The sequence below is a fragment of the Aethalodelphis obliquidens genome, unplaced genomic scaffold (assembly GCF_003676395.1).
Source record: "Aethalodelphis obliquidens isolate GAN/ISIS:26980383/991018 unplaced genomic scaffold, ASM367639v1 scaffold2, whole genome shotgun sequence".
Lineage (NCBI taxonomy): Eukaryota > Metazoa > Chordata > Mammalia > Artiodactyla > Delphinidae > Aethalodelphis > Aethalodelphis obliquidens.
Window position 1 is genome coordinate 27,681,721 of NW_020837946.1, and position 27,189 is coordinate 27,708,909.

A 27,189-nucleotide genomic window follows, 5' to 3' on the forward strand; every position below is an offset into this window, starting at 1 on the left:
ATATATATATATCAGGAAAGAATAGGTCAAATAGATGAAAAATCATAGACACAGAATACATGAACCACACATCCAATAAGCTTAACCTAGTGGACACTATAAAACACTGTACTCAGAAACTGGACAGTACACATTCTCTTGAAGACCATATAGGATATTTATCAAAACTGACCCCAATATAAGCCATTAAGTCTCAACATACTTTTAAAAATTAGTATCATGCAGATCACATTCTCTGATCATAACCAACTGAGAAATCAATCACAAATTTTTTTTAAAGCATAGATTTAAGGACATTATCTACTTCATTCAGATTGTTGGGAATTTAAAGAGTTCAGTAGGTAGCACCTCCCTCTTTTTAAAAAATGTCTTTGAATATATTCAACTATCAAGGCATTTCACTATATAAAACCTTATAATCTTCCCACTACTCCAATTCAATAAATGACTTTACTCAGTGGCCCCATTTAGGACTGTGAGTGACCATCAGACCCCAAGGAACACAAGCCACAGGTCCCTGTGCAGCTGCAACGGTAGAGGCGCACAAGAGCACCAACACTACCACAAGCTCATCTGCAGCTTTGTAGTTTCGTTTTTGTAGTTTCCCACTTGAACTTGGAACTAACTGAGAAATTACATAAGGAGTCAGGCAGATGAAGATAAAATAATCATTTTATTAAGCAGAAAGTTTTTTGGAGAACATGGTCTATGTATGTATCAATGGGCTTGCTTATTGGCTCCTCTGAATTTTACATACTACCTAAAACTGCAGGTGATACCCACAAGTACAGAGCCTGCTCCTCCAAGCTTACTGCACAGTCAAGGGCAAAACAATATGCATGCTCTCTGCAGACAGACAGATCCCAAAGACAGGTCTGAGGGAGACGCTGATGTGCACGTGCCTGGTCATTCTCAAACTCACAAACCAGGCAAGTCACTCATCCACAGGGAGCGAAGAGCTGGTAGGTTAAAGAGATCAAAAGAGCGTTATTCTGCTACACAGCTCTCCACATGGAAACATGGAATGATTGATGAGGAACTCCCTAATACTCACTAAGGAGGAAATTTGCATTTTTTGTGAAGACCAGTGTTCTCAGCATCTTTACCTCCTTCCTGGAGCTGGGCTGTGATGTTGAGTTCACACTGCACTTTAGCTTTCAGCACAAGGACAATCTGCTCTTCTATAGTAACAGTGCCATCAGAATCCAGCTGTAGACATGAACAAAATACAAGCAGAGAAAAACATGCCTGTTACTTTTGTTTAAAGCCACGATACAATCTTTCATTATTTCACCTTCTAATATAATTAAAAATTAGTTTTGATGTGAAGCTATCTGAAATAGTTCTTTATCTGAATCAAAATTCAAAAATCCATCAATGTATAAGATTTTAGAATAATCATACTTTTACCCTGATTAGCCTAAAGGAAAAAAATCCCCTTTGTTAAAAGTTAAAAAACTCCAGAAATTTTTAATTTAATTAGGTAAGTCTAATAGATATAATATAATCAGAAAAAATAATAAACATATTGAAAATTTCCTGAAATGTTACAAAGACCAATATTTATTAATCCTCTTACAATATGTCAGTTATGGAACATAGAAAGGAGAAATGGACTACAAGACTATGCTTAGCTCTACTGAAAATTTACCAGTGAAACAAATCATTCCATGTTTTGGGGCTTTGGTTTACTCATCTATGAAATAAGAGGGTTTACACCAAATGGTCTCTAGTTAACTTTTTGCTATTGAGATATTATTGACAGATAACATAAGTGAGTTTAAGGTGTACTATGTAATGACCTGATACATTTATATATTGTGAAATGACTACCACAATAAAGTTAGTTAACACCTCCTTCCCCACATAATTACCTTTTGTGTGTGTAATGATAATATTTTAGATCTACTCTCTTAACTTTCAAGTATATAATAAAGTACTGTTAATTATAGTTACCATGTTATACACTAAATCCCCAGAACTTAGTCATCCTATAGCTAGAAGTCTGAATGCTTTGACCAACGTCTCCCTATTTCCCCCACCTCCCAGACCCTGGCAGCCACCATTCTACTCTCTTATTTCTATGAGTTCAGCCTTTTTAGGTTCCAAACAAGTGAGAACATACAGTATTTGTCTTTCTCTGTCTGACTTATTTCACTTAGCCTAATATGCTCAAAGTCAATCCATGTTGCACAAAAGGCAGGATTTCCTTCTTCTTTACAGATGAATAATATTCCTCTGTGTGTGTGTGTGTGTGTGTGTGTGTGTGTGTGTGTGTGTGTGTCACATTTTCTTTATCCATTCATCCATCCATGGACACTTAGGTTGTTTCCATGTCTTGGCAATTGTAAACAATGCTGCAATAAACAAGAGGGTACAGATATCTAAACTCTGAGATAGTGATTTCATTTCCTTTGGATATTATCCAGAAGTGAGGTTGCTGGATAATATGGTAGTTGTATTTTTAATTTTTTGAGAAACTCCATACTTTTTTCCAGAGTGGCTGTACCAATTTACATTCCCACCAACAGTGCACAAGGGTTCCCTTTTCTTCACATCCTTGCCAACACCTGTTGTCTAGTCTTTTTGATGATAGCTATTCTAACAAATGTGAGGTGATATCTCACTGTGGTTTTGAGTTACACTTCCCTGATGATTAGTGATGTATCTATTGACCATCTGTATGTCTTCCTTGGAAAAATATCTATCCAAGTCCTTTTCCCATTTTTTAATTGGATTGTTAATTTTTGCTGTTGAGTTGTATGAGTTCCTTATATATTTTGGATATTAACCCTTTATTAGATAGATGGTTTGCAAATATTTTCTCCCATTCCATAGGTTGCCTTCTAATTTTGCTGATTGTCTCTTTTGATGTGCAGAAGCTTTTTAGATTGAGGTAGTCTCAATTGTTTATTTTTGCTTTTGTTGCTTGTGTTTTTGGTGTCATATCCAAAAAAATCATTGCCAAGACCAATGTCAAGAAGATTTTTCCCTGTTTTCTTCGGGTGGGTTTACAGTTTTGAGACTTACATTTAAGTCTTTAACCCATTTTGAGTTAATTTTTGTGAGTGGTATAAAATAGGGGTCCAATTTCATTCATTTGTATGTGACTACCCAGTTTTCCTAAAACCATTTATTGAAGAGACTGTCCTTTCTCCAGTAGGTATTCATGGCTCTCTTGTGAAAGATTAGTTGACCATGTATGCGTGAGTTTATTTCTGGGCTCCTGATTCTTTTCCATTGGTCTATGTGTGTTTTTATGCCAGAACTGTGCAGTTTTGATTACTATAGTTTTGTAATAAAGTTTGAAATCAGGAATTGTGATGCTTCTAGCTTTGCTCTTCTTTCTCCGGATGGCTTTGGCTCTTCAGAGACTTTTGTGATTTCACATGAATTTTAAGATTATTTGTTCTATTTCTGTAAAAAAAATGCCATTGTAATTTTTATAAGGATTTCACTGAATCTCTAGATGGCGTTTGGTAGTATGGACATTTTAACTATATTAATTTTTCTGATCCATGGACATGGGATATCTTCCCCTTAATTTCTGTTTTCTTCAGTTTATTTCATCAATGTCTTGGAATTTTCAGTGTACAGATATTTACCCATTTTGGTTAAATTTATTCATTATCTTTTATTCTACTGTAAGTGGAACTGTTTTCCTTATTTCTTTTTCAGAAGTTTGCTGTTAGTGTATACAAACACAACTGATTTTTGTATGTTGATTTTGTATACTGAAACTTTACTGAACTCATTTATTAGTTTTGATAGCATCTTTAGGGTTCTCTAAATACATGATCATAGCATGTTCCATTAGAGACAATTTTACTTCTTCCTTTCTGAGTTAGATGCCCTTTATTTCTTTTTCTTGACTAATTGCTCTGGCTAGGACTTCCAGTACTATGTTGAATAGGAATGGTGAGAGTGGGCACTTTTGTCTTGTTCCTGGTCTTAGAGGGAAAACTTTCAACACTTCATCATTGCATACGATGTTAGCTATGGTTTGTCCTTTTTGCATTAATACTGTGACTCTATAATGGTAAAATGCATCAACATATCCATTATCCATTTAATCAATATTTGTTAAATACTTTTTAATGTGAAAAATAATATGCTTAATATTTTATAGTAAAGATTTTCATTTTCAATTATTTTTATGTAGTACATTTTCTTCAAATAAAACACCTCATGAGAAAACCTCGTGTATGTGTGTGTGTGTGTGTGTGTGTGTGTGTGTGTAAAATAACAGAACTTCCCTGGCTGAAACCTAGGAAGAGGTAACTGCGGAATCACACTGTCTCACTAATCTGTACCTTCCTTTATACCTGAACTTGCTCTGAAAAACCACAGGGCTTTTTAAAGCATTGTCAGAAAAAATCACTATCAATAGGAATAGAAAGATGTATAACAACATTTTATAGGACTCCAACACAATGCTTCTTTCTACTGGGTATCTTTCACTAGATACCGTCATACATTTTCCCACCCTGGAGCATGTTTCTAACATATAACACGTGAATAATAAATGTTTGTTGGATGAATTCACCTAGATTTGGTTTTAACACTACTAGCATTAAAAAGAAATTCTATTATTGGAAAACTTCAATTTCAAAGAAATATCTTTTAAATATGATAAAACATTCATAAGCATGTGTTCAAAGTATGGTGCTTGGACCACCTGAATCTGATGCCTATGTAAAATGTAGATTCTTAGGCTGCACACCCACCCAGTGAATCAGAATTTTTTTCTGGAGGTAGAGACTGGTAATTTTCATGTTTCACAGGAACCCCTGATTCTTATACTTACTTTAATGGGTTTGAGAACAAACATATTTGAAGGTACAAGTTGATGATGAAGATCACGCTATTAGTCAAGGTTCATTCAGAGGAGCAGAACTATTAAGAGATTGAAATAGATTATAGATAAAAAGATAGAGGTAGAAATAGAAATAAAGCTAGAAATAGAATAAAGTATGTGTTACAGAGATTTGACCTATACAGTTGTGGGAGCTGGTTTAACAGTCTCCCGAAGGCTAATATTTTTGTCTGATGCTGAAGCTAGAAATCTGTAGGTCAGGAGTCAAAAAGAGAAGATGAGTGTAAAGAGAAGGAGAGTGAAAACAAGCTGGAACCATCAGCATGAGCTAGAAACCATGAGGACACACTGGAATCCATGTGAATTCTTGGTGCCTCCAACCTTCATGATGGGGGTGCCCAGCAGAAGAAGCCAGCACTCTCATCATGGACCTAAATATATACTTTGCCAAGGAATCAGGTAAGTTAAAGGAGGACCCAGGGAAAGATGACATAGTTGCAGGCCTGGCTGCTATCCCTCTCCCATGAGATCAGCCAGCAGACAAGCAACAATGTCCATGAGATACAGAAGTGCCTGCTTTGACTATCTGAGTGTAAAAAACAAAATAGCTGCTGCTTCACCTTTGCCCTCAAACACTCATGAAAAAATGTCTCTTGTGGCTCATCTTAGCCAAAAATATGAAGGGAAGGGAATTCTGGGTAATACAGTTTAACATAGCCAAGTTGACATTACAAAGCCACCGAAATCCACATCTGTCAACTTGGCACCCATATACAGCTCTTTAAACCATACAATTTCCAGAAAACTCAATAACAAAGTCATGCTTCCATCTAACATGATACAATTCATTTGGTACCAAGAGTGATTCCAGAGGGACAGAATTTTAAGGAGGGAAAAATCTGTATTTGTCATCTATAGCTGTGTAACAAATTAACCCAAAACTGTGTGGCATAAAACACCAAACATTGTTTATCTGACAGTTTAGGAGAGGATTAGCTGGGTGCTTCTAGGTTAGAGTCTCTTATGAGGTTTCAGTCAAGAATTTACCCATAGATGCTGTTAACTAAAGACTTGACTAGGACTGAAGGATCCACTTCCAAGATGGCACACTCACATGGCTATTGTCAGAGGGCCTCAGTTCCTCAGTAGCTGATGCTTCTCTCCATTTGAGTGCTTGAGTGTCTACAACATGACAACTGGCTTCCTACAGAGTAAGTGATTCTAGAGAGAAAAAAGGAGAAAGCTTCGATGCCTTTTATGATCCAGTCTCAGATATCACTTACAGTCAGTCCCATCAGATTCTACTGATTAAAAGCAAGTCACCAACTTTCATTCCAGGGGAGAGGAATTAATCTCTACCTCTTAAAGAAAGGTATCAAAATATCTATAAATATATTTTTTCTTTCTTTAAAAAAAATTTTTATTGAGGTAATATAAAAATTTTTATTGAGATAATATTGGTTTATAACATTATATGTTTCATGTGTACAACATTATATTTCTAATTCTGTATATCCTACAATGTGTTCACCACCAAAAATTTACTTTTCATCTGTCACCATATAGTTGATCCCTTTTTTTTTTTTGGCTGCATTGGGTCTTCGTTGCTGCACATGGGCTTTCTCTCCGGTTGTGGTGAGTGAGGGCTACTCTTTGTTGGGGTGCACGGGCTTCTCATTGTTGTGGCTTCTCTTGTTGCAGAGCATGGGCTCTAGGCGTGTTGGCTTCGGTAGTTGCGGCACATGGGCTCAGTAGTTGTGGCACGCAGGGGCTGAGGTGCGTGGGCTTCAGTAGTTGCGGCATGCGGGCTCAGTAGTTGTGGTGCACGGGCTCTGGGGTGTGCAGGCTTCAGTAGTTGTGCATGCACGGGCTCAGTAGTTGTGGCTCACGGGCTCTAGAGCACAGGCTCAGTAGTTGTGGTTCATGGGCTTAGTTGCTCCACGGCATGTGGGATCTTCCTGGGCCAGGGATTGAACACGTGTTCCCTGCATTGGCAGGCAGATTCTTGACCACTGCACCACCAGGGAAGTCTCCAGTTGATCCCCTTTATCCATTTTGCCCTCTCCCTGCCACTTCCCCTTGATAACCACTACTCTGTTCTTTGTAGCCATGTATTTGTTTTTGTTTGGTTTGATTTATTCTTTTTTTCTTTTTATTTTCCACATATGAGCAAAATCAAAAGGTATTTATCTTTCTCTGTCTGACTTATTTCATTTAGCATAATACCCTCAAGGTCTGTGATGTCACAAATGGCAAGATATTTTTAAACAATCACAATTTTCTGCAGGTGGTCATCTGTTTTCTAGAAAGAGAATACTGAAAATTATGTTTTCTGTGGATTTGTTAAAAATAATAGGGTCCAGAGCTTTGAATTTCTGTTTTCTGTTAGGGACTTAAAGATTCTTTAATCAAATATGATAATAAAACCTATCAATTTACCTAAATTGATAGCCTCTCAATGATACAATCCTTTGCCATCCCCAAATCTTTAATATCAGGCTGCAAATAAAATTATCCTCTAGAATTGTTCTTTAAGGAAAGTGGGAAAACAAATCTTTTAATGTTGTGCAATAAGACATTATGGACTGAACATTAGAAATAGAAAGATGTTTACACTACTAGCTATAGGAAGTACACTTAGAGATTATTGATCATTATGATTTTAAATGACATAAAATTATAGACTGGCAGGTTAAACTGAAATGAAGGATACAGAAAGAATATCTATCATAAGAACTAGTTTTAGCATCAAAAAATTGCCTTATTCCTAAAAATTATGAATTTATTATTTATTATTTTCTAATGTATTTGTAATACAAAGAGTAGATCAGTAAAAAGGTATGTAGTTTAAAGATTTCTGGATAGTAGTCATAGTTCAATGCCCATATGTATTTTAATGTGAAAGGAGAAAATAAAACTAATTTGGGGGATTGGAATACACACCATAATTTAGGTATCAGGCTAACACAATGCAGATTCTGAGTTAAAAGCAGCTACATTAAAAGTGAGCCATAAAAATCTCCCTTATCAAAAAGGGAGAACAAAATGGAAAGAGACAAGCCAAGTGAATGGGCCAGGAGGAAAAACTGACTTCTTCCCATCTATTATCTAGAAACACTCGGGCACCATTCAAATTGGTTGGCTTTATTTTTATTTTATTTTAATTTTTTCTGGCTGTTTTTTCAGTTTAATAGTTACTTTCTTTTACTTCAATCCCAGAAAACACTGGGTAATCTGTGACCAAGTTTCAGAACTATAAATTTGATTCAGAGAAATCTGACCTCAAATATTAAACATGAACATTTCAAATCACCCCTTGTACCATTTTTACCTGAACAAATTCATTTTTGTTTCCTTTTGTGCAGATGTAGCCTTTTTACTGGGATAACCTTTTCAGGCACATAATCATCAAATAAACTACAGCTTCTAAAGATAATTTTGTTCTAAAAAATGTGGCCAGTTTAACCAGGAGCAAGTTTGATTAGCGTGTGCTAATTGATGACCTGTTAAATTGATTTTTAGTCATTTCAAATGAGAGTAAGAAAATGTTTCCTTTATATTGTTTTCTCTTCTGCCTTTGTTACAGAAACAAGTGTTCTTTACCATAGAGGGACATTAAAATCACAGTGTACTTAAAAGAGAAGAACAGTCTTCATATTCAATGTCTATTATTCCAAAAGCAAAATTGCATCCAAAACAAAGTGGTACATTTAGAAAAACAGATGTTAGCAATTTTTCCTGGGCAAGTGATCATTTACAATTTGAAAGTAAATGTTAAATTTCAATCTGTCACATATCTGATGGCTAAAAGAAGCCGTAATTTGATCATGTATATTTTATTAAAAGTACGTAGTTATCTTTATATATATTAATTGTTACTGCCAGTACATGTGAATCTTCATAATTACAATATTCACATATGTTCCATTTTCAAACAACCATGAATCCATAAATTAGATGTAGTATACAAAAAGAAGCATTCTGGAATTTCTACTTCTGGCATTGATGGAGTATATGCATTTCCTTCTATTCCTCCCAATGAGTACAACTAAAAACTCTGGACATTATATATAAAATGAACATAAGATGAATCTGAAAAGTGGAGAGCAAAATATAGACCAGCTAAAGACCTCAGATCCTGAAGAACAATACTGTGGTAAATTCTCTGGGTTTTCTTTTTAATCTCATATATTCCCAACTTGGAGTTGGAGAAAGTGGGCAACTCTGAAATATCAACAAGTGCTGGCCAAAAAAAAAAAAACAGGCCTCAAGAAAACCCTGCTCTCTATAGCAAGGAAAGGAAAGGGGCAGCCTGACAAGACAGAAAACTTTTAGACAATAACAGCTTAATCCAAGCCAAACACCAAAGAAAAACTGCAGTCCTACCCCAACCCATACCTACCAAGGCCAAGTGGAGAGCCTAGACTTCCATCCTTGCCAGGCTGTAAGGAGGGGTCCCTACACCCTCCCCCAGAGTGGTTTCAGAGCAAAGTAGAGGGTCGGTACTCCTACCCACAGTGGTCTGTAACAAGGCCCTTCACATCCCTGGTATCAGTGGAGATTACATGGGGAGCCTAGACTTTCACCCCGAGCTAGCAGTAACAAGATGCCCCTACATCCCCTGCACTGGGGTGGTGTCAGAGAAGACCTAGTGGAGAGTCAGTCTAGTAACAATGAGGCTACCCTACTGTGGTGTTGGTGAAGACCACATGGGGAGCAGAATTCACACCCCCACCCAGCAGTAACAAGGAACTCTCCAACTTGAGTGCAACAGATGCTGGCTGGGGAACCTCAACTTCTACCTCCACTGAGCGGTAACAAAGAGATGCCCCCATTTCCTCAGTTATATTAATACCAGATAGTTGACTTCTGAGCAAACTACCAGAGAACAAGAGGGACATTATATAATAATAAAAGGGTCATTCCCCCAAGACATAGCTATCCTAAATGCGTATACATCAAAAAAGAGAAAAACATGTGAAGCAAAAACTGATAGAAGTGACAGAAGTAACAGACAATTCCACAATTATAGTTGGAAACTTCAATACTCCTCTCTCAACTGATAGAACTAGACAGAAGATCAACAAAGATACAACTCAACCAAGAGGATCTAATAAACGTTTATAGAACACTTCACTCGACAATGCAGAATACATATTCTTTCCAAGTGCTCACAGAATAGATACCAAAGTAGACCATATCCTGGGCCGTAAAACAGATCTCAACAAGTTTAGAACTGAAATCATACGATCTCAGAATATGATCTCAGCCCACAGTGGAATCAAACTAGAAATCAATGAGAAAAATACCAGGAAAATCTCTAAACATTGGAAACTAAATACACTTTTAAATAATCCTTGGGTCAAAAAGAAAGGCTTAAGGGAAATTTTTTTTTAATGCATTGAACTGAATGGAAATGAAAATACAACATATCAAAATGTATAGGACACAGATAAAGCAATGCTGAGAGAAATTTATAGCACTAAATACCTATATTACAAAAGAAGAAAAGTCATATATCAACAACATAATCTCCCACCTCAAGAATAAAATAAAACCAAAGAAAATAAAAGGAAGGACACAATAAAGATAAAAACAGAAATCAGTGAAATTGAAACAGCAAAACAATATAGATTATCAATGAAACAAAGAGCTGGTTCTTTGAGAAGGCAATAAAGTTGATAAACTTCTAGCAAGCAGACAAAGAAAAAAAAGAGCAGACATATTAAATTATAGAAATGGAGAACAGATTAGCGGTTGCCAGGGGTTGAGGAGTGAGGAGTGGAAAGGAGGTGGGTGTGGCTATAAAAGGGCAACAGGAAGGATCCTTGTTGGGATGGAAATGTTCTGTATCTTGACTGTATCAATGTTAATGTGCTGGCTGTGTATTATGCTATAGCTTTATAAGATGCTACCCTGGGGGAACCTGGGTAAAGGATACACAGTTCTCTTTGCATTTTTTTTTTACAACTGCATGTGAATCTACAATTATCTCAAAAGTTAATTTTTCAAAAAAGAATTATGTTGTCCTAATTTTAAAAAACACAATATGTAAAAACATTACCTCATTCTAGTAAATGAAGATTTGCCACAAGGTGGTTGTAAAAAACAAAGGTAAGTGAGAATTGTTCAAATATGATTATTTTATAATTTTGCAAAAACATTTCTCATAAAGTGAAGTTTCTTTAATGTTTAAAAGTCCTCTTAGAAAGTTACTATAACATTCATATATCAAATTAGACTGTAATTTGGAAAGGATTAGAAGAATAGGTTTATTGAATTCTGCTGAGGAATGGGATCTGGACAGCTGCTGACCCTCAGAGCAAGGCTGATAATCAGCTCATAGGACATAAATTTTAAAAAAGAATACGTTTAAAGAGAATGAATTCCCTTGGAGGTGACACTCTATTTTCCATAGTCCATGAGAAGGATGAGCTGGCCTAATATAAAGTATTTTGCTTGTAATTTAGGGTTTCTCGTATACTCTAGAATTGACTGCCAAATAATAAATCCATTTTATTAACTCTCTAATCCATGTTTTCACACAGGCCTCAAAAGAGTTCATATATACCTATTAATGTTTTATTTTACATTCTTAAATGCTGCTGTCACTCTCAAGAGTATGATTCCCTTGAGAGTGGCCAAAGTTTTTATATTGTAAAGGGAGTTTGAAAATGAAACATGTTTTTAATTATTTAGAATATATTGTCTGTAATATTCAGTTAGAATAGAGACAGGAATCTGCCATAATAAACTGATAGTTTGGGGGAAAATATTATTGAACCACCCACCTTTAATTCAATCACCAGCTATGGAAGTGTTCCCCCAATTTGTCCTTTTTTTAATTCAAAGAAAAACAAGCAATATGTATAAAATACAAGCATAAATACCATAAAAACCACAAAAGTGTCCATACTTCTCAAGTTTTATAATCCTTTCACAAACTGACCTCTAACCCAGAACTAAATCTGAAGACCAGGCCATTTTGCACATTTGGCTGTATAAAATTCCCCATGACCCTGTTCATATGAGAAGCAAATTAAAAGCAGTTTAAGAATAAAATGTATCTAAATGAATTTTTTTATAAAACAGAAACAGACTCACAGACATAGAAAACAAACTTATCGTTACCAAAGGGGAAAGTGGTGGGGAGGGATAAATTAGGAGGTTGGGATTAACATATACACACTATTATATATAAAATAATCAACAAGGACCTACTGTATAGAACAGGGAACTCTACTCAATATTCAGTATTAACCTATATGGGAAAAGAATCTGCTGTACACCTGAAACTAACACAACATTGTAAATCAACTACAATACAAAATTTTTTTTTAATTTTTAATAAAAAAGAATTTCTTTAAAGAATAAAATGTGTCTATCTACACCATGGCTCAGTAACAGTTAAGATGACAGCATTAGGAATGTGATCACATAGAGCTGTCATCCTGCACACCTATTATTCATTCTTTCTCTTTCATTTCAACCACATGAATTTATTGTAGGTATTTATAGACCTCCAATTAATAATTAGAATCAAAGCACAGTTAATTCTTTTAAGAGTCATATAATGATTATAGAAATGGAGAACAGATTAGTGGTTGCCAGTTATTGGGGGAGCATGGGAGGCAAGAGAGGAGAGGGAAGTGGTTGTGGCCATAAAAGGGTACCAGGAGGGATTCCTGTACTGAAACTGTTCTATATCTTAGCTGTGGTGGTGGTCATGTGCATCAACATGTAATAAAACTGCATAAAACAAAATACACAAATAAATGAGTATATGTAAACCCAGTGAGATCTGCATAAAGTAGGTGGATTATATCAATGTCAATTTCCTGCTTGGGATATTGCACTGCAGTTATGACTGACGTTACCAACGGGAGAAAATGTGTGAAAGGTATACAATATCTCTGTATTACTTCTTTTCTTTTTTTTTTTTTTTTTTTTTTTTGCAGTATGCGGGCCTCTCACGGCTGTGGCCTCTCCCGCTGCAGAGCACCGGCTCTGGACACGCAGGCCCAGTGGCCATGGCTCATAGACCCAGCTGCTCTGTGGCACGTGGGATCCTCCTGGACTGGGACACGAACCCACATCCCCTGCATCGGCAAGCAGACTCTCAACCACTGAGCCACCAGGGAAGCCCTCTTTTTTTTTTTTAATTTTTGCATTTTATTTTATTTACTTTTTTATACAGCAGGTTCTTATTAGCTATCCATTTTATACATATTAGTGTATATATGTCAATCCCAATCTCCCAGTTCATCACACCACCACCCCAGCCCCTGCCACTTTCCCCCCTTGATGTCCACACGTTTGTTCTCTACATCTGTGTCTCAGTTTCTGCCCTGCAAACTGGTTCATCTGTACCATTTTTCTAGGTTCCACATATATGCATTAATATACAATATTTGTTTTTCTCTTTCTGACATACTTCACTCTGTATGACAGTCTCTTATCCATCCATGTCTCTACAAATGACCCAATTTTGTTCCTTTTTATGGCTGAGTAATATTCCTTTGTATATATGTACCACATCTTCTTTATCCATTCATCTGTCAAGGGGCATTTAGGTTGCCTCCATGAGCTGGCTATTGTAAATAATGCTGCAATGAACATTGGGGTGCATGTGTCTTTTTGAATTATGGTGTTCTCAGGGTGGTATACAGCTAGTGGTATAGCTGGGTCATATGGTAGTTCTATTTTTAGTTTTTAAGGAACCTCCATACTGTTCTCCATAGCGGCTGTATCAATTTACATTCCCACCAACAGTGCAAGAGGGTTCCCTTTTCTCCACACCCTCATCACCATTTGTTGTTTGTAGATTTTCTGATGATGCCCATTCTAACTGGTGTGAGGTGATACCTCACTGTAGTTTTGATTTGCATTTCTCTAATAATTTGTGATATGTTGAGCAGCTTTTCATGTGCTTCTTGGCCATCTGTATGTCTTCTTTAGAGAAATGTCTATTTAGATCTTCTGCCCATTTTTGGATTGGGTTGTTTGTTTTTTTTAATATTGAGCTGCATTAAGCTGTTTATATATTTTGGAGACTAATCCTTTGTCCGTTGATTCATTTGCAAATATTTTCTCCCATTCTGAGGGTGGTCTTTTCATCTTGTTTGTAGTTTCCTTTGCTTTGCAAAAGCTTTTAAGTTTCATTAGGTCCCATTTGTTTATTTTTGTTTTTATTTCCATTACTCTAGGAGATGGATCAAAAAAGCTCTTGCTGTGATTTATGTCAAAGGGTGTTCTTCCTATGTTTTCCTCTAAGAGTTTGATAGTGTCCGGCCTTACATTTAGGTCTCTAATCCATTTTGAGTTTATTTTTGTGTATGGTGTTAGGGAGTGTTTTAATTTCATTCTTTTACATGTAGCTGTCCAGTTTTCCCAGCACCACTTATTGAAGAGACTGTCTTTTCTCCATTGTATATCCTTGCCTCCTTTGTTATAGATTAGTTGACCAGAGGTGCATGGGTTTATCTCTGGGCTTTCTATACTGTTCCATTGATCTATGTTTCTGTTTCTGTGCCAGTACCATATTGTCTTGATTACTGTAGCTTTGTAGTATAATTTGAAGTCAGGGAGCCTGATTCCTCCAGCTCCGTTTTTTTCCCTCAACACTGCTTTGGCTATTCGGGGTCTTTTGTGTCTCCATACAAATTTTAAGAGTTTTTGTTCTAGTTTTGTAAAAAATGCCATTGGTAATTTGATAGGGATTGCATTGAATCTGTAGATTGCTTTGGGTAGTAGTATTTTAATTGGATTTGTCCTTTACTTGTCTTTAAATATTAGTACTATGTTATTAGTCATATACAATTGTATATCAGTTATGTATTTATTGTAAATTATACCTTCCTCTTTGGTATTTTTTTAATCTTGGATTTACCACTATACAATTCTAACATTTAACTTTCTTCCTGATTGAGTTTCCAGGGTAAATGTTTAGTTAGCCCTTTGACCTTAACATTTCTGGAAAATGAGGAAACTGGTACACTTTTACTCTCTCTCAAGTTTTATCTACACCCAAGTATTTATTTCTGCCATACATAAGCTTTAACAGCTAGTTGAGCAAAAGTCCCTTATTTATGCAATTTTTCCATATTGATTACTAAAGATTAAATTTTAGTCCAATTAGGAAAAAGAAATCTGTTGGCTTTGATTGAAACTAACTTAAATGATGAACAGTTATATGCCAACAAATTAAACAGCCTAGAAGAAATGAATAAGTTCCTAGAAACATACAATTGACCACTACTGGATTAGGAAGAAATAGAAAATCTGAAATGACCAATTTTAGTAAGGAGATTGAATCAGTAATTAAAAACCTCCCAACAAACAATAGTCCAGGACTCGGTGGCTTCTACCAAGCATTAAAGAAAAATTAATACCAATCCTTCTCAAACTCTTCCGAAAAATAGAAGATGAAGAAATACTTCCAAACTCATTTTACGAGACCAGCATTACCCTTATATCAAAACTAGATAAGAACACTACAAGAAAAGAAAATTACAGGCCAATATCCTTGATGAACATATATGTAAATATCCTCAACAAAATATTAGCAAACTGAATTAAATAATATATTAAAAGGGTCATACATCATGATCAAAGGATTTATTCCAAGGATACAAGAATGGTTCAGTATCTGCAAATCAATCAATGAGATACATCATACTAACAAAATGAAGGACAAAAGTCATATGTGATCATCTCAATAGATTCAGAAAAAGCATTTGACAAAATTCAACATCCATTCATGATAAAAACTCTAAACAAAATGGGTACAGAGAGAACGTACCTCAACATAATAAAGACCATATATGACAAGCCCACAGCTAACATTATATATTATGGAAAACTGGTATATATAATGGAAAACTGGTATATTTAAAATAGATAACCAATAAGAACCTACTGTATAACACAGGGAACGCTGCACAGGGAACCTAAATGGGAAAAGAATTTGAAAAAGAACAGATACATGTTTATGTATAACTGAATCACTTTGTTGTACACCTGAAACTAACACAACATTTTTAATCAACTATGCTCCAATATAAAATAAAAAATTTAAAAAATAAAGTCAATAGAAACCTGAAAAAAATAAACCTAATTACTTGCTAAAAACAAAACAAAGGTGAAAAGCTGAAAGCTCTTCCTCTAAGGTCAAGAATGGCCACTCTTGCCACTTTTATTCAACATACTACTGGAATTCCTAGCCAGAGCAATTAGGAAAGAAAAGAAAGGAAAGGCATACAAATCAGAAAGGAAGAAGTAAAACTGTCTCTATTTTCAAATGACATATTATATATAGCAAACCCTAATGACTCCACCAAAAAAACTGTTAGAATTAATAAACAAATTCAATAAAGTTGTAGGATACAAAATTAATACATAAAAATCTGTTGCATTTCTATACACTAATAATGGATTATCAGAAAGAAAAATATTTTTTAATCTCATTTACAATTGCATCAAAAATAATAAAATACTTAGAAATAAATTTAACAAAGGATATGAAAAACCTCTACACTGAAAACTATAAGACATTAATGAAAGACATTGAAGAAAACACATATAAATGGAAAGATATTTCATGCTGATGGATTAGAAGAATTAATATTGTTAAAATGTCCATACTACCCAAATAATCTACAGATTCAATGCAATCCCTATCAAAATTTCAATGGCATTTTTCATAGAAATAGAAAAAATTTTTCTAAAATTTGTATGGAATCACAAAAGACCCTACATAGCTAAACCAGTCTCAAGAAAGAAGTACAAAGTTGGAGACATCACACTTCCTGATCTAAAACTATATTACAAAGTTATAGTAATCAAAAAAGTATGGTACTGGAAGAAAAACAGATACAAGATCAATGGAACAGAACAGAGCCCAAAAATAAACACACATATATATGGTCAACTAATTTTCAAGGATAGTGTCCTCAATAAATGGTGTTGGGAAAACTGGACATGCAAAAGAATGAAAATGGACCACTATCTTACACCATATACAAAAATAAACTCAAAATGGATTAAGGTCTTGAAGGCAAGACCTGAAACCATAAAATTCCTAGAAGAAAATATACAAAGTCAGCTCCTTTACATCAGTCTTGGCAGGTGTTTTTGTTTTGTTTTGTTTTGTTAATTTGACACCAAAAACAAAGGCAACAAAAGCAAAAATAAACAAGTAGGACTACATCAAACTAAAAAGCTTCTGTACAGCAAAGGAAACCATCAACAAAATGCTATTTCACCCCTACATATATGTTTATATTTTATACAATCAAATGAGTTATGGAGAAAAAGGTGGAAGGACACATATTACCTGAGTGGGATGGGGACGGTGGAATGGTGGTGAGAGGAAAGAAGGAGGAAAAGTGTGTGTCAAACAGAAAAAAAAAAGTCATTTTTTGGAAAAATATGTACTGTATGTCAAATGAAAAAGTAACATATAAAGTTTCATTTATAACATAACTGAAAGTATGTATTCATTGGATATGTGCATAGCCAAAGACTAAATGAGAATGTAGGCAGATTTTGTCTTGGATTCCTATTATGTTTACATACTAATTTCAATAAAGTTCTTTCTAAAAGTTAAAACTATATTGATAATTTGAAGAAGTCTGAATCCCTAATATATTAAAGATCAAAACCTTCTACTCTTTACAAATAAAAAATGAAACCCAGAGTTTAGCCACTTATCTATGGTCACCCAGCTCAGTTATAGTAAAATGTGCACTAAAAGCCAAGTTTCCTGTCTCCCAAGGAAATGTTCTCACACAGGACTGATTCTGTCATTCAAGCCTGTTCGATAATGTGCTGCACTATGACAGAGTCCATCTCATGTGGAAAGGAAAGCAGACAATAATTAGCACTATCAAAACTGTGTTGACAGAAAGACAAATAGTATATGATCTCACTTATATGTGGAACCTAAAAAGTCAAACTCATGGAACCAGAGACTAGAATGGTGGTTACCAGGGGCTGTGGGGTGGGGAAAATGTGGAGCTGCCGGTCAAAGGGTACAAATTTCCAGTTATAGGATGAATAAGCTCTGGGGAGCTAACCTAGAGCATGGTGACTAGAGTTAACAATACTGTATGTATACTTGAATTTTGCTAAGAGAGTAGTTTTTGTTTGTTTGTTTTTGCCACACTGCACAGCTTGTGGATCTTACTTCCCTGACCAGGGATTGAACCCAGAAGTCCTAACCACTGGACCGCCAGGGAATTCCCACTAAGATTAGATCTTAAGTGGTCTCATCACACACACACACACACACACACACACACAAAAGATAACTATGTGAGGTGACGAATGGGTTACTTGACAGTGGTAATCATTTCACGATATATAGAGATATTAAATCATCAAGTTGTACACCTTTTTGCAAATCACATTACATAATATAAAAAAGAATAAAATAATAAATAAATTAGCCACTCCTCACACACACACAGTGTTGACCTTTGTGGGGACACAACAAATCATCAAGATCACTTCCTTCAGGCAGTAGGCAACCAGAATTTGAGTTACAGAAAAATCACACTACAGGCCAAACCGCAGTGTCCAATATTCCATTTATAATTGGTGTTACCACCCCAGGCAACACATCTGTCATGTGGCACAGCTGTAGGATCCTGGGAAAGAGTAGTGGCTTGGAAAATTAACATGTTTGGTATTATATCATCAGCAGTGAAGAGAATAATTTTGAGCAAAAGCAATGAAGTAAAATCACCATTAATAGGTCAACAAACTATAAGGTAAAGTTTCACATAGTAGAAACACTGTGCACTCATTAGCTATAAAAATTGTGCATGTTTATTAAGCGAATAAAGAAAAATTACAATGAGAACTTGTAAATTAAACAATGTTCTAAGGCCTCTCAAAAAAGGTGTGAATAAAACTTTGGTTTCCCTAATTTCTGATATAATGATATCAGAAACAGCTAGTTTTCCATCAGACAACAGCTAGTTTTATGAACGAAAAAGAGGAGGCCAAGATGTAACAGTTCTTAGATAGCTGAGTGAATAATAGGAGAAAAAAGGAGGAAAAGGTAGGCTGTATTGAGCAGTTTAGTTAATAGATTGGGAATGATAAAGGGGTTCTGAACAAGTAAGAAGTGAAAGTCTATGGTCTTACTGTAGGTAAAGTAAAACTGCTGGGGGAGGTCATCGAGAGGACATGACCACAGGTAGAGCCGAGGGCTGGACCCAGGCAATCAGAGGCTCCTCACCCCCTCCCCTGCCCTTGGAATGCACACTCTGTCCACTGTTCCCACAGTGAGAGCTGTTTTCATGGATGCAGCCTTGAGAGAACATGTTGTTGAGACCATCTGGATGGTACACGTGACTGAACCTAGGTAAGGCCTCTATATCAACTTATAAGATGGTGGCAGGTGAGTGTGGAGATCTACTCATCTTGCTGCTGCCCAAGACAAGCTTCATATTAAGTTCCCTTGCTTATTAAACCTGCCACCTACCAATGTGGAGTGATCTGCCTCTTTCTTCCATCTCTCCTTGCCCTCCGTGTACAGGAGCCAGTTTCACATCTTACCCGGGGAGCTCCTGAGGTTTTGAACCAACAAAACTTAACCCACTAAGGGCAAAAAGGGGGGTACTATATTTGATAACATTGTGAGAGATCAGGGTAAATTGGGACACAAACCTTGGAGAGACTAGGGGTAGAGACACAAGAGGCTACAATTCAACAATAAGATGTTTTGTCAAGTTGATTTCCTCTCCCAAAGGAACCATCATCACTCAAAGGCTGGTTTAAACATTAACTCAAATTTAGAAACATTTACGAAAATGCTGAACGTGCTCTGCTTGTAAACGTGAGCATGTATTTCACTATATTTATATTTCCAGTGACTATCACATTGGTGCATGAGAGACCATCAAAGTATCAATATTTGCCGATTGGAACTGTCATGAATAAAAAGTTATGGGGTTTTTTGTTTCGGTTTTTGTTTTTTTTAATTAGATAGGATACTTTTTTTTTTTTTTGCGGTACGCGGGCCTCTTACTGCTGTGGCCTCTCCCGTCGCGGAGCACAGGCTCCGGACGCACAGGCTCAGCGGCCATGGCTCACGGGCCGAGCCACCCCGCGGCATGTGGGATCCTCCCAGACCGGGGCATGAACCCGCGTCCCCTGCATCGGCAGGCAGACTCTCAACCACTGCACCACCAGGGAAGCCCTAGGATACCTTTTTTTTAGACAGCTTTTTTGAGGTATAATTGATATACAAAGAGCTGCACATATTTAATGTGTGCAATTTGATGAGTCTGGACATGTGCAAATACTCATAGTACCATCACCATGATCAAAATAAAAGATGTAGCCAACATCTCCCAAAGTGTACTTCTGACCCTTTTGTTAGTTTTCGGTTTTTTGTAGTAAGAACCGTTAACATGAGATCTACCCTCTAAACAAATTTTAGGTGCACTAAGTGTCAAGAAAAAAAAAACTAAGAAAGCTAAGGGGGAAAAAAAGTGCACCATATTGCTAACCATGGGCCTTGTGTTGAATAGCCAATCTCTAGAACTTAGTCATCTAGCATGGCTGAAATTTTAATGAGAAGACGTTAATAGGTAAGTTATTCTTTGTTTTCCCGTATCTACAGAATTAAAGCACAGATCTTAGGTAATTTCAGCATAAGACTGTGCCAACAATATGCTTAACTAGATAACATAAGGAAATTTCTTGGTGCACATACCTGACTCCATAGGTAGAGCAGGCTTCAGGAGAATGGGAGAATGTAAAATTCATGAGGGCAGGGATCTTCAGTTTTGCATTTTTTTTTCACTTACTCTACCGCTTGTCCTTGTTTGCCACAAAATTGGTAAGAAATGGAGTGGATTTTGGAGAGGCAAGAAAAATGCTCATTACCTTCCTCATAAGATTGTTGTGAGGATTAAAGAAAATAATGCATAGAGATGCCTAATTAAATGCCTTTATATAGTGAACACTGTAAAAATGTTAACTATTACTACTGCTATTATCACCAAGCCTATACGTTTATTACATTCTAAATATATTTGACCAAAATAAACTTAGTGAAGTAAAAAGAAAAAAAAAAAAAGGCTGAACATAAGAAACCTTTGGCAGAGGTTTTCCCAGCTCTAGTTGAGTATCTACCATTCACACTGCAAAAATGTGGAAGTCAAAGACAGACAAGATATATTAGAAAGAAGGAAAAGGAACAGATCCTGCAGGGAGGGGAGACAGAAGTCATGAGCAGAGGCCAAGAGCTCCTTTTTGCAGTAGTGGCAATCTTGTCTCCTCCCATAGAGTGAAAGCTCCTTGGAGAACAGAGCCATCTCTTAACCACTTTCAGAACCTGCACAATGAACATAATACTTAGTAATGCAGTGCAATTTTATTGAATTAAAAATGAGAAGTCTGGGGCTTCCCTGGTGGCGCAGTGGTTGAGGGTCCGCCTGCTGATGCAGGGGACACGGGTTCGTGCCCCAGTCCGGGAAGAGCCCACATGCCGTGGGGCGGCTGGGCCCATGAGCAATGGCCGCTGAGCCTGCGCGTCCGGTGTGCTCCACAACGGGAGAGGCCCGCGTACCGCAAAAAAAAAAAGTCCTGGGGAAAACGAATTTTCACTGGGGGCAACTCCTCAAATCCACAGAAATGCCTTCGGCCAGTCATCTACTCATTCTACACTGATTGTTCTGGTTTAGCACTGAGGACTGTTGAGAGTATTTATTTCAACAGTATTCATTGAATCCTCCCAAGGGCAAAGATACTGTGGCAAAAGGTAGACATACAAGAAATTCAAGCCATGGATCTTGCCTGGGGGTAGGTCAAGGGGTACAATGTGGCTCTCAGACTACACTATAACCATGAGTGGTAAGAAATGCAATAAACTCACAAACAAAATGTTATAACTAAATATTACCAATCTGATGGGAAACAGAAGTATGCTGTGTCTTTGGAATGATTTTAAAAGGCATTCTTGAGGATGCAGGAAAGCCCCATGTATCTACTCACGATTTCTTCCAGTTTTTAGGTATCTCTAAGCTCAATTAATCAACATGAAATTGTGCTTAAGTTTTGTTTAGATAACTACCAAAAGCTTCTGAATATTGTGTCTTACAGACTTTATTCATCTAAGAAATGAGATGCCAGAATATATGTTGAGAGGAGAAGTCCCGCCTTGGTGCTCATTACATGCATGAGTGGCTTGCTAAAGGCAGATTCTATTACAGTGTAAACAGAAGAATATTCAAGCTTAGGCATACCTCATGGCCACAAAATTGCATTGTTAAATACAGTCTCTGCTGTCAAAAAAAATGTATATTAAAAAATAACTGAGAAACTTTTTTTTTTTTTTTTTTTTTCACTACGCGGGCCTCTCACTGTTGTGGCCTCTCCCGTTGCGGAGCACAGGCTCCGGACGTGCAGGCTCAGCGGCCATGGCTCACGGGCCCAGCCGCTCCGCGGCATGTGGGATCCTCCCGGACCGGGGCACGAACCCGCGTCCCCTACATCGGCAGGTGGACTCTCAACCACTGCGCCACCAGGGAAGCCCACTGAGAAACTGTTTATCATGGAAAACAGAACTAACCTGATTATAAAAGTAAGGAAAGTGACAAGCAGTATAAACTATTCTCATCTAGGAAATTTCAGCCAGTTTGCAATTTGATGTAAATGGTTTCATAAAAGAGAGGCAGTTTTACCTTAATTACCTTAATTATACATATAAGTTTCTTCCAATCTTCTCATATAAATATTTGACCAAATAGTATTTTTTAATTTAAAATCAGAACACAATTTTTAATGTGTAATTAATGCCATTTCAATCAACCAAAATATTCATAATCTCTGCAGGACCAAGAAAACTTGGGAACTACATTTTATTACGGAGAAATGTTTATTTTACTTGACTAAATGTTCATTTATTCAAGTGGTGTTTATGATTCCTTGCTCTGTGCTGGCCATTTGGGATATAAAAAGGAGCAAAAACAAGTACAGCCTTTGCCTTCATGAAAAGTGCAGTCTAGAAAAGGAGAAAGAGTAATTACACCATGATCACAGAAAATGTTAAGTTACAACTCTCTGAAAAATGCTACAAGAGAAAGTAAGATATACAGGGTTCTGAGAGCTTATTGTAAGGACATTTTTGCCTTACTGGGTAAGCCAGGCTTTCCTGAATAAGGTACACATGAGCTGATATCTAGAGGACAAACTGGAAATTAACTTGGTGATGCATACAGGGGAAAGAATCCAGGGAAATTCTTGAGAGAGGGCAGACAAGGGACTGAAAAGTTGGCCAAATAACAACATTTTTGTTTGTTTGCTAGACATTTGAATTTGTTATCCTATATCTCATAATAACAAAAGTATTTGACTTAGTTGCTAATTTAAGAAGCAATATATAATAATCCTTCTACCTATGATTATGAAAACACTTACCAATATTTAATGAGCATCTACTGGTACCATTCACTCTAGAAAAATGATTAAGAATCAGTTCCTGCCCTCAAGCAGTCCAATACCTGTGACAGGAGCTCAATACAACAAATATGACAGTTTTTAAAGAAATAACGTATCATTTGTGACTTAAAAATTATACATGTTGTCATTCAAAAGTTCTATACTAGCCTTACATTTAACAACTTAACAAAATTAGCAATGATGGTACTTCTATTAAAAACCTAGAGCAACTATCATACTTAAAGATAAATCTTTAGAAGCATCCCACTGAAGTAATAAGCAAGGTAAGATGCCCACAATAATTACTGTTATCATTCAACTTTATATGGAATTTCTAGCTAATGTAATGTAAGAAAAAAGATAAAAAGAAATAACAGATAAAGGCTACAAATAAACGTATCTACAAAATAGAAACAGAGTTACAGATGTAGAAAATAAACTTACGGTTACCAAGGGGTAAAGGGGGGGAGGGATAAATTGGAAGATTGGGATTGACACATACACACTATTATATATAAAATAGGTAACTAATAAGGACCTACTGTATAGCACAGGGAACTCTACTCAATACTCTGTAATGGCCTATATGGGAAAAGAATCTAAAAAAGAGTGGATATATGTATATGTATAACAGACTCATTTTTCTGTACACCTGAAACTAAGACAACATTGTAAATCAACTATACCCCAATAAAAATTACAAAAAAATAAAATAAATAAAGTATTCAAAACAAAAAAGATGTACCTTCTAGAAATTCATGAAATACTAGTTCTCATAGTCCCGATCTATACAAAGTGAACAAAATAAAATCTACACTATTGGGCTATAATCTGAGATAAATAATATGACGGTAAAACACAGTCACAGATGAAGTGCTCAGTAACTGTTTGTTATTAATGTTATTATTGTAAATAGAAGTTATCTCTAAAAAAAAGAAAGAAAGAACAGATACAGATATTGGAGAAAATTGTTACTGTTCAGGAATAAACCTCATAGGTATGAATCAATAAATAAAAATAATAGAGATTCTCTATACCAACAATAAAATTTAAAATGTGATAGAAATTATGGTAATGATGATGATGACGACAACACTGATGGCTGACACGTACAGTGAGCAAACTCTGTTACAGGCACTACATTAAATGCTTCTCCTGAGGTTTTCATGTAATACACATGTCAAAAAAAAAATAACTTGCATTAGGTCATCCCATTTTTTTCCTATTTTTCACCCCATTTTTTGGGAAGAAGAAACTGAGTTTTTGAGATAAGTAATAGCATGAGAATAGGAAACACAGATTCCAAATTCAGTTCCGATTAGAAGGTCCATAATCTTGACCATTTTGTGTAGTTCCCTCTTCCTCCAGAAAGCCATGATTTACTTTCTTTGAGAGTCTATAAAATTCTACCATCCAGTAGACTAACTGGTAAGCTCAACATTTAGCCTGCTAGTTTGTCAGTTATTAAGACAAGAGATCTCTGGAAACACCCAACTCCCTCAGGGTTGCTTTACCAGCAGCTCTCTTTCCTCCATCTTTGTGACCAGATATAGGTTCCACTGCATCATTTGTACCCAGGGCAGTCATCTCTGATCCTTAGAATAGAATGACATTTTTTCAACTAAAATTGGAGTAGGGCTTCCCTGGTGGCACAGTGGTTGAGAATCCGCCTGCCGATGCAGGGGACACGGGTTCGTGCCCCGGTCCGGGAAGATCCCACATGCCGCGGAGCGGCTGGGCCCGTGAGCCATGGCCGCTGAGCCTGCACGTCCGGAGCCTGTGCTCCGCAACGGGAGAGGCCACAACAGTGAGAGGCCCGCGTACCGCAAAAAAAAAAAACAAAAAAAACTGGAGTAAATGATCAGAGACTTGAGTTCCAAGTGGGATCAAAGAAGATGAATAAAAGAAATACAAATTACCTTAATCAAACATTTATGGAGAACTACCACTCAAAGGCACCATGCTAATTGTCACAGAGGGTTCCAAATTGCTTATTAGCCCCTTTTCCCCTGTGAATTTACAATTCAGGGGTAATCTTACAGAAAACCAATCGGCATGTCTTTTTTCAAACTAGTTAGCCAACCCTTTTAATTCCACTATACTCTCACTGAGAATATCATTCTTTCCTGTGGTTTCAAGTACTCCCTATTTAAAAAGGGATGATGCTAAATCCAGAGCTTCTCTTAAACTCCATAATCCAATATCCAACCATCTCCTAAATATCTCACAGGCTCCACCAACTCAGCTTATCTAAAAATCTAACTCATCGATGATACCTGCCCCAACCCACTCTTCCTTCAGTTGAATGTACCTTCTACCTCTCGAATCCATCTGCCTCCCTGCATCTCCACTTCTACAAGGACACACCAGTGATTATAAGACTGCTGCAACTGCCTTATGATTAGCTGTACTGTCTTCAGAACGACTTCTTCAAAGGAGGAGATAGATGTTAATCAAGGACTCATTAATAAATGGCAAACTATAAAATCTATCAGCATTATGAATAAAATGTCCTATTGCTATCTGAAGGAGTTGGGTTCTGAAAAAGAAAGCATAAGGAATAGACGGAAGAGTGTTGCAGGCAGAGGGAATAGCCTTGCAAAATTCACATACACACACACACACACACACCCCTTTGAAAAGCCTTCACTTACCCCCAATCTTGTTTAGAAACTATCTCAATCTAATAACCATTCCATTAAAAAGCTCTTTACTAATTGGCTGATAGAAGGAAAGAACTGACATTTTCATTATCAGACACCTTAAGGCTTTTGTTGTTTATATGTTTTTAATTTTAATACTCACATTCTATGAGATAAATGTCATTATTGCCCCCATTTAATTTATTTATTTGTTTATTTATTTTTGGCTGAGTTGGGTCTGTGTTACTGTGCATGGGCTTTCTGTAGTTGTGGCGAGCGAGGCCTACTCTTTGTTGCAGTGCACGGGCTTCTCGTTGCAGTGGCTTCCCTTGTTGCGGACCAGTGGCTTCCCTTGTTGGGGAGCACCGGCTTTACGTGTAAGGGCTTCAGTAGTTGTGGCACGTGGGCTCAGTAGTTGTGGCTCATGGGCACTAGAGCACAGGCTCGGTAGTTGTGGTGCACGGGCTTAGCTGCTCCGCAGCATGTGGGATCTTCCCAGCCCAGGGCTCGAACCCGTGTCCCCTGCATTGGCAGGTGGATTCTTAACCACTGCACCACCAGGGAAGCCCTATGTCTTCATTGTTAAGTCTACCAGTAATGGCTTGTTGGTAATTCCATTTATTATCACCACAATTTCCAATACAGCATGTTGGTTTATTTGATTGATTGATTGATTATCTATCCCCTTGTGTCTCTATACCCCACTCCTCCTTCTCTATCTTCCCATACACAACCATTTACGTGAAATATATATACAAAATATTAACTAAATATGTTGATACAATATGTATTGCTGTTTTATGTGCATGTATTTGAATATACGTAAATGGTAATATACATCTCATTGTTTCTGTGCTGTATCTCAGCCTATTTTAAGGATCTCATTCATGCTGCTTTGTGTACATTGAATCCATTGCTTTTTATTGCTGCCTGTTACCCCACTGAACACCCAGATTGTTCCCAGCTCTCTAACACCACAGAATTACTGCAATAACCATTATGGACTTGTGTGAGAAATTCTCGGGGAAATAGACCCAGGGTGGATATTGCTGAGAAAGAGCATGTGTGTATACATAATCCAGCTAATCAGTGCCCAGCTGATCTCCACGATGAGGGCATCAGTCTGCGGGGTGGGTTCAGGAGCAGAAGGCCCCGTGTGACTCATGGCTACTCTACTTGTTAGTAACCCCGTGTGACTCATGGCTACTCTACTTGTTAGCTGTGTGACCCAAGAATGCTACCTAACATCTCTTAGCCCCATTTTCTCATTTATAA

At 36.8% G+C, this 27,189-nt stretch overlaps 1 protein-coding gene across 1 annotated transcript in view; it reads right to left on the minus strand.

Moving 5' to 3' along the window:
* PTH2R (parathyroid hormone 2 receptor) overlaps positions 1-27,189 on the minus strand; it is a 106,550-nt gene that overhangs the window by 75,530 nt on the left and 3,831 nt on the right. The window contains exon 2 of the mRNA XM_027122658.1: positions 1,107-1,209. Coding sequence (XP_026978459.1) covers positions 1,107-1,209 — 103 coding nt within the window. The remainder of the gene's footprint in view (positions 1-1,106; positions 1,210-27,189) is intronic.